General features: G+C 37.1%; 1 protein-coding gene across 14 annotated transcripts in view; it reads right to left on the bottom strand.

The window, feature by feature from the left end:
• Positions 1 to 1,692: 1,692 nt before the first annotated feature.
• ESRRG (estrogen related receptor gamma) overlaps positions 1,693 to 9,235 on the bottom strand; it is a 486,222-nt gene continuing 478,679 nt past the window's right edge. For all 14 annotated transcript variants that reach the window (XM_073338899.2, XM_078852267.1, XM_078852268.1 and 11 more), the window contains one exon: positions 1,693 to 5,345. In XM_073338899.2, coding sequence (XP_073195000.1) covers positions 5,101 to 5,345 — 245 coding nt within the window. In that variant the 3' untranslated portion in view covers positions 1,693 to 5,100. The remainder of the gene's footprint in view (positions 5,346 to 9,235) is intronic.

The raw sequence follows: 9,235 nt of genomic DNA, 5'->3' as shown, positions 1-9,235 counted from the left end.
TCCAGGGGCTATTTTCACAGCTGAGTTGTTAATATGGCTTGGCCAATTTCCCCATGGGTACTTACAAAAATATTTCTGCCTACTTACATATTTCAATTGGATAGCTGTCCACTTCCTCAACTAAACTGCTGTGTAATGTTGTTGTTTGCTGTTAATGTTTGCCATGGTGCACCCCAGAAGTGGCTGCATTTCAGTTGTGTGAAATGGTCTCTGCAAGGTACAGTCCCCATTTCTCCCTTTCCCGGGAAAGTGTGAGGCTTGATCAATGCTTGTGAAGTGTTCTGAGATCCTTAGCTGAAAGATGGTATAGAAGTGCTAATTATGATTATAATTATATGTGGAAATGTTCACAGTCAAACATTTCAAGCCAATGACTAGATACAATTACATTTTGTTCAAATCTGGAGCATCTGCAAGTCTGAGAGTGGCATGTTGTTTACATATGGCAAATTACAGTTCACTTTGATTTTTTTAGCATGATATTTTATAAACAATGCTGCTCTCCATTTTAGGCTGTGATGATGCATTATACTCCTGAAGTGTGCAATAACTCAAAAATCAAATAATAAAAGCCAAGCCAGGACAAGTTTTATATACTGTCACCCTTAAAAATATTTTGATTTCTTTCTGTCATTCCTTTATTCAAGGAGAAATTTCCTAGAATTGTTAAAATGTAGAAGGTACCATTTCCCCCTTCCCATGTCTTTCAATGGCACATTACTTCTTAAAAGATTGCACAATACAAAAATACCAAGAGCTATCCTGATAGCTTGTCTTAATGGCTAAAACAATTCTTGTCCCTGAATACCATTCAGTTTAGTAGCCTTTTTGTCATCAGCCAAAGTCTCCAGAGAATGGCCAGCACTGAAGGTGAGAAATATGTTGGGCACATACAATGACAAAATGCTATCAAGAATATAGGCTAAAAAGCAAGAAAAGCACACATTAGCACTTCTGAGATGGCTCCAGAAGGGTCCACAGGAAACACAGGTTGACCCTGTGCAATAAGGGCTATAACCTTTCAGACTGTGAGAGGCTGAGAGGCTGTTTACCGTCAGTTTTAAACCAAGCCGTTTAACCCCTTTGGATCTTGAAGACTTATCAGAGCTCTTCATTAACACCAATCTATATTATTGCTCCCATGACTATTTACTTCCATTCATAAAAGCTGGTTCAAATAATATATTTTTTAAACAAACAAACAAACAAACCAACCAACCCAGAACATGTAAAAGGAGTCCCCTCCATAGGAAATGAATGATGGATTTAGTTGTTGATGGAGAAATCAAATAATTACTTCTAGATGGTATTAATATGATCTTAAAATAGTGGGAAAGTTTTCTTTTATGACATTGACAGAGAGGCAATGATTTTGAGTAATGCAGGTTGATGGGGAGATGCTTTAAGATTAAATAAGTGCTATATAAAGGCTTGTCAGAATGAATTCTAATGTGCTATGAGACATTTTGCATATTTAAGAGTATGCAAAATGTCTTGTACCACACTGGAATTCATTTTGACAAGGCTTTATATAGCATTTATTTATGCTTGTACTCTACTTTAAGGGAAAAGGGATAATGCTTGCTACTCTTTGAATGGAAGTAACAAAAGGTAATGCTTATTGATTTGTTTCACTCTTATAACAAAAACGAAAAACAAAAAAACAACACAAAAAATAAAATAAAAGCAATCAAAAGTGGAAGCTTGTTTAATATTGCTCTACCATCATCCTGAAAGGCATAATAATTTGAGTTACACATCTGAACTGATTGGAGTTACAGAATCATATCTCCTTTTTGCATTTAACAATATATACAATATAAAATAAATACATTTACACAAATGGACATTGGTTGGAGCACACGGTATGATACACATCACAAAAATATACAGTTGATTGCTTTACAGATGTGAAGCCCATCTACAGCTATAGACATGGTTATTTTACTACTGGCTATTATGCAACTCCTGGATTATTATAAGCAGTTTATTTTTTTTTCTCCTTTTGCGATCTTTGCACGAAAAGATTGCCATAAAATGTTTTCCTAGGCAGGTAAACAGAGACGCTTAAATAATTAAAATACAATCACCAACACCCATTTTCTCTTCTATAAGAAAAATAGCAGTTTTAATTTTTTATATCTTTTTTGTGTTATCATTTAAATGCAAAATAGTGGAATAAATACAACAATCTGATCTGATTGAAACAAATGTGTAACTTCTGGGAGTCACACAATCATATTGCTTTAAATAAGAAAAAATTAAAAAAAAAATGAAGCAAAAACATAGAAATTAAATCATTATGGCTAAAACAGACACCTTTTGAAATTTTCCCAACACTTCACATTAAGTAAGTGGTCTTGAAAGAACTCTCCTCCAGCTAGGTTTAGGATGAACATTATTATAAAGCCTGTGCAGTTCTTTTAGCCATATTTCAGTTAAAGTTTTTACAGTCTTGAGATACTTGTTCTTTTGCAGCTCTAAAAAAATGACTAAAAATGAAAACTCATGTTTGCACCGTGTGCCTTTAACACATCTCCATTTTTTGTGTGTTTTGTATTTTTAGTTGATTGGCTTTTGACCCTGAAGCCCAAGTTCTTTAATGTGATACAGCAAAAACAACATTTATATTATATATTTATATATATATATACTGTAATTGAACAGTAGTAACTTAAACCCTGCACAAACTATCTGGAAAATAAACTTTTTTATTTTTGCACTCTTACATATATAAATAATCTTATAGAATCAGCACCTTTTTTCCCAGGAGTTGTGGGTTTTTTTGTTTTGTTTTTTTTTTGTCATTTTTAAAAGGGATGTGCCAATTTCTGAACTCCTATCACAGCTATAAATTTCAAGTTATTGACCATCTGAATGAATTGCTAATGATGATTTATCTAGAATCACACTACAGTCACTTCTCTACTGAGAAAACACAATCTACAATATAGTCCCATATAGCTAATGATAGATACACAGTATTTTCTAGCACAAGGCTGATGCACCGTCAGCCTACTGTATTCGTTTAAAGCACACAAAGTAGCAATAGTTTTGGAAACTTGTCCGCACCAAAAAAGTTTTGCAACAACACAGAGAGAGTTAATACAACATCTGAGAGATGATTGAATAAAAGCTATATTTACAGCATTTAAAAATTAGACTTATCTATAATCTTGAAATATTCAAAGTTTTATTTCTAAGCTATACATTGGTATTCTATAATAAACTATTACAGAAATTATCCCTTGCTTTGAAAATATTATGATTTCAATGTGTATCTGTTCATAATGAGTACTTGTTTGGAGTTTCGATCTCTTAATTATTACTAGGAAGAACCTTATTACCAGTAAGGAATAGAATATAGTACTGTAATCTCCTGAGGAATTGTACATCCAATATTGTCTCTAATTCTACCCTGTGTCTATAAGCACACACCACAAGAATCCAAACACCACAAGAAGAACAAGACAACAGTCTTTGAATGCAACATAAAAATTCAGAAAAGCACAGCAAACATGAAACACTGAAAAGCTGAACTACATTTCTTTTGTTTGTTAGGATTACAATTTTAATTACATCTGTGTACATAGAATAAGGATGTTCACATAGTACAGGGAGCAGCTACTAACACTGGTACATTGGTATAGCATTGGATGGAGGTTATTGTTTATTGGTTATTTAGCGACTGTAGTTTTCTGGGGGCATCTAATTGGCTTATACATTAGATTACACCTCTTAACAGTCTTGGAACTGACTGACTTTCATGCTGTGACAATACTGGTTGAAAAGCACATATATTGATTTAGCTACTTGTTAAAAATTGCAATTTACAAAATAAAGTCTAAATTAATAAAGTGTAGAAGTGTTAAATTCTTGAATTTGGTCAGAAGTCTACTACTCTGATTTCTTAATTTTGCAAACATTGGCATTTGCCTTATTGCCTCTAAGCTAGTATTGGTTCACAGGTCTTTGTGTGAGAACTTTATAATTTTGCAAGTAACAGGCAGTATCTCATTCATTTACAACTGAATCAGTTAGAAATCACATAGCAACTGTACACTTGTACAGTCACACTCTCCTACCATCTTTATAGATTTGTACTTGACATTAGACTACTCAGATATACTGTAGGTGTAATCTAATCCTTTGTGTCAGTGAACATTTAGTTAGAAACTGGAGCTCATGTTAAGAAACTGGATGTTTTGGACCAGACTGGCACACAACATAAATTGCATCCGTGATAATATGCACCTTCCCTTCAACTATTGCTTTAGTAAGATAAATTCCCACATTAATAAATGGCTGAAAAGTGGTAAAGCTGGTACAAAAAAATCTCCATTAGTAAGAAGAAACAAAACATTTAAAAAAATCTTCCTTCAGGATTCATTTGTCCTTCATTATTGTTCATCATTGTTCAAGCCAGCACAAAAATGCAGTATTTTTCTCTCTCTCTCTTTAGTATTGCATGAATGAATAAAGCTTAAACTATTCCCTGAAAAAGTTACATTGTAGCTAACCTAAGAAATATCTGGAAGACTTGAAAAAACAATTAAGGAATCAAATGGCTGTAACTGATCTAGATGGAAAATGCAATGATAAGAAGCAGCCGATGCATCGTTGCTTAGTTGTCTAATTAGAGACTGCTCCTATGAAATCTAATACTGCATTCAGTCAGTTCATCATGTTGTACTGTACTGCAAGGTATGATGGTTCTTTCTTTGATTCCTTTGTCACTGGGGACATTATAGTTCATAATAAGTTCACTGGCATCCATATTATGGATTTCCATCCTTTGGCAGGCCTGGCTTCCATCTCTCTTCAATTAGAGACCTCTTTTAAAAAGTTCAGCAGCAAAGGGGGAAAAAAAGGAAAAGGAAGAAATAAAAGAACAGAAAAGGAACACAGAGAAAAGGGAAAAGGAAAACTGCATCAGATAGACACAGAAGAAAGAGTTGAAAGCTGCTTCACAGTCTTGCTGCTAAATATCAGTGCAGTCATTTTTTTCCTTAATCAAACACTAAGTTTCTTTGCCATTAGTATCCTGTTTATTTTCCCTTTTTTTCAATGAGCATGATGGGAAGGCCCATGATGCTTTAGTCAGACCTTGGCCTCCAGCATTTCCAAAAAAAGTTTGTGCATGGGGACTTTGCCTTCCAGTTTGATGTTGTAGAAATGCTGCACGGCCTTCGTGGAGGTTTGCCTCAGAAGTGGAAGAGTCATCAGCATCTTGCCAGCTCGGCGTGGGTCTTCCATATGCTGCCCAGCCTCATAATCCTGCAGAGCCTCATGTAAGACATCTTGAAGTTTCTGAACTGCTTCAACATCTTCTATGTGCATTGAGTCTGCAAAACAAAGGAGCAACATCAGTTTTCAGTTCAGGGTGCCAGACTGTTGAATTACAGTGTAACTCCTCTAGACTGTAACTTGCACTGGAATAAGTAACGGTACCATAATTATTGATGGATTTGCATGGATTTACATAGTATTTTCCATATTGTTTTAGGGATAAGCTAGATAATTACCCACTTATTTCTATGTTGACCTTCAGGGGAATATTTGGGTCTCCTTGTGTAATTATACACATGTAATTGCTATCTGTAAAAGTGCTAAGTTTATGTTAACTAAGTTAACTAAAAAAAGTTAAAAACTATCTATGCAACTATATAAATAATTTCATATAGTCATTTTTCTAGCTACACAGACATAATAGTAATGAAAGGGCAGAGCCCCTCTCAGTCACAGCCCGTATTGCTAGGTCTGCAAGAATGGTTCCCTTCAAAAAGCGTGGCACCAATCCATGGCAATCTCCATGGTTACAGACTGAGATGCCATTGATCAGAAAAACAGAGCCATTGGGCTTTCACGCTGGCTGACACAAGGAAGATGTGTGTGTGCATGTGACTTCTTTCTTTCCTCCCTCATGGGCTAGCAAGGAAATTTCCCTCCCAGCCAGTCATCCTTACATAGATTCTAATGAAGTGGTTCTCAAACTGTGGTCTGCACAGCACATATGAGTGGCGTTTGGAGTTGTCCCTGCCTCCTAACACTTACATATCCTGCTAGATGTAGCCTGCCCAGAAAGTTTGGATCCTATAAAGTTACTTCTGCCAATTAATCTTTTAAAAAAATCAACAAAAAAACCAAATGCCTCTCTGCATCTTGCCTGGTTACTCTATATCTGTCTTTGCCAGCTGTTATCAGATTTGAATAGGAGACCTAACCATAACACACAGGAAGAACCAAACTGAACTGCCAAGTGACCTGGAAAGATTTGAGCAGTGGAAGCTGCAGGCAACAAAGGGAGATTCAGTCCAAACAAATGTAAAGCCCCAAACAGCACAGATACAAAACAAGGAGATATAATCAAGAAGCCAAAGCATTGCAACAAAATGGGTGTCTTTTAAATTTATAGTCCTAATCCTATGCCTATTTCCTTTAACTATAAATACCGCAGGAAATGTCAGAGATAAATAATGGGAGCTCTGGGGGGGGAAGGTGGTCCATGAAAGAAGTGGTTCAGAGTGGGTAAAGGTGAGAGAACCTGATATGTTATCCTGAGGGCAATGATGGGGATTGGGTACAACATTTGCAATTGATTATCCTTCCCTAGCTCCTAAATTGCCTGGATATTGTTTCTGAGATGAAATTTGTTACATAATAATAATAAAACAATAATTTCCTGTTCTTTTTGTCTATGTTAGCTCTTAGTTGCTTTCTTATATCTTCTAATAGGATTGAAACTTAAGGCAACTCAATACTTAGCACAGGGACCTAATAGCCACTTGTTCTCAGCAGCTGGGAGATGAAGGGGGGAAGAAATATTTTTTCTTCTGTAACATGTATCAACATACCATCACCAGTGGACTGATAGGGGGTATCCCAGATCAATCTCCCAACTCTCTGAGGTAGAATGAGTGGCGTTGCCAGGGCTTCTAACCAGAAGTACGGTAGGCACTTGTGTGCAAGCATTCTTAGATTTTGTGGGGAGACCAGCTGGATCTCCAGGACAGTTGTCAAAGGAAGTGTGGTGAAAGGAAGAGTAGCCATCGGCACTCCCCTCCAGTTACCAACACAAAGATGGGCACACCATCTTAAAAGAGCCTGATAAAATACCACAGCCTTATATAGTATTTATCATGGGGGTTAACTCAATCAAATTGTGGCCTTGCTGCTTATTCAGTTAGCGAATGAACCACATGTAACATTACTGCAGATGGGTGCACACTCAAGGAGATCAGTGATGTTGTGCAAGCTTATAGTAGGGTTGATTGTGGGGTAGTGATTCCATGGCATTATAAGAGCATTTCCTCAAGAGGGAAGGGGGGGACGGATAGCTCAGTGGTTTGAGCATTGGCCTGCTAAACTCAGGGTTGTCAGCTCAATCCTTGAGGGGGCCGTTTGGGAGGATCTGGGGCATAAATTGGGGATCGGTCCTGCTTTGAGCAGGGGGTTGGACTGGATGACCTCCTGAGGTCCCTTCCAACCCTGATATTCTAGGATTAAATCTAAAACCCACTTTCATATCATTGTAGCTCTGATTTTAATTTTTGACTATTTAGCGAAACTCTTTTTTCAGATGGAATGATGACTAAGTGAAACGTCTTCCAGTAGCCAAAATACACTTATATCATTATTTCTTCTGTTATATTAAGCAGTATCACATACCTGATGGCTGACACAGAACCTGATTTGTCAGTTTTATCCGACAGAAGATAACAGTCTATCAGGCTGTGTGCCATGAGTTTAATTTTTGCAACTCTTACCTATCAAAGTAATTTTTGTTGAAGCATGTGGCTCTATTAACTTTAATTGGATTATCTGTTTGAGTAAAGGTTACTCAAGTGAGTAACAATTACAGGATTAGGCCTAGGAACCTGAACTACCATCCTAGAGATAAAATACATATTTCCGACTAATTCATGTTTTCTCAGATAATTTCAGCATGTGGGAAATACACCTCTTACTAAAAAAGACAATGTGAAAAAACCACTACGCACACAGGTATATAAGAGGTTGTCATAAATATAAAGGGAAGGGTAAACCCCTTTGAAATCCCTCCTGGCCAGGGGAAAGCTCCTCTCACCTGTAAAGGGTTAAGAAGCTAAAGGTAACCTCGCTGGCACCTGACCAAAATGACCAATGAGGAGACAAGATACTTTCAAAAGCTGGGAGGAGGGAGAGAAACAAAGGGTCTGGGTCTGTCTGTAGTCGTCTTGGCCAGGGACAGAACAGGAATGGAGTCTTAGAACTTTTAGTAAGTAATCTAGCTAGGTATGTGTTAGATTATGATTTCTTTAAATGGCTGAGAAAAGAATTGTGCTGAATAGAATAACTATTTCTGTCTGTGTATCTTTTTTGTAACTTAAGGTTTTGCCTAGAGGGGTTCTCTATGTTTTTGAATCTAATTACCCTGTAAGATATCTACCATCCTGATTTTACAGGGGGGATTTCTTTATTTCTATTTACTTCTATTTTTTATTAAAAGTCTTCTTGTAAAACACTGAATGCTTTTTCATTGTTCTCAGATCCAAGGGTTTGGGTCTGTGGTCACCTATGCAAATTGGTGAGGCTTTTTATCCAACATTTCCCAGGAAAGGGGGGGTGCAAGTGTTGGGAGGATTGTTCATTGTTCTTAAGATCCAAGGGTCTGGGTCTGTAGTCACCTAGGCAAATTGGTGAGGCTTTTTACCAAACCTTGTCCAGGAAGTGGGGTGCAAGGTTTTGGGAAGTATTTTGGGGGGAAGGACGCGTCCAAACAGCTCTTCCCCAGTAACCAGTATTAGTTTGGTGGTGGTAGCGGCCAGTCCAAGGATAATGGGTGTAATATTTTGTACCTTGGGGAAGTTTTGACCTAAGCTGGTAAAGATAAGCTTAGGAGGTTTTTCATGCAGGTCCCCACATCTGTACCCTAGAGTTCAGAGTGGGGGAGGAACCTTGACAGAGGTTAACAAAGAAAGGTTCATGTTCCATCTTGAAAGAAAGCTGCAAACTGAAAAAAAAAAGTTATAGCTCTTGCTCTGAAACAGACAATTATAGACAAGTTTGGATCATTTAGCACATTTTACTGATTCTGATGACAGTTTACGTGTTAGTGACATATAATGGAATCCTATGGGGGTTTTACATGTTTAATAATTCTAGGTCTCAGAGAATACATGCCCTAAGAAGCATGCAGTTAGATATGCTACGCACACACCGCTGAGATACGATACCGTGCACCAAGGTGGTCAGG

The sequence above is a fragment of the Lepidochelys kempii genome, chromosome 3, assembly GCF_965140285.1.
Source record: "Lepidochelys kempii isolate rLepKem1 chromosome 3, rLepKem1.hap1, whole genome shotgun sequence".
Lineage (NCBI taxonomy): Eukaryota > Metazoa > Chordata > Testudines > Cheloniidae > Lepidochelys > Lepidochelys kempii.
Note: the sequence above shows the minus strand (reverse complement) of the source record. Positions and strands in the feature narration are given on the sequence as shown.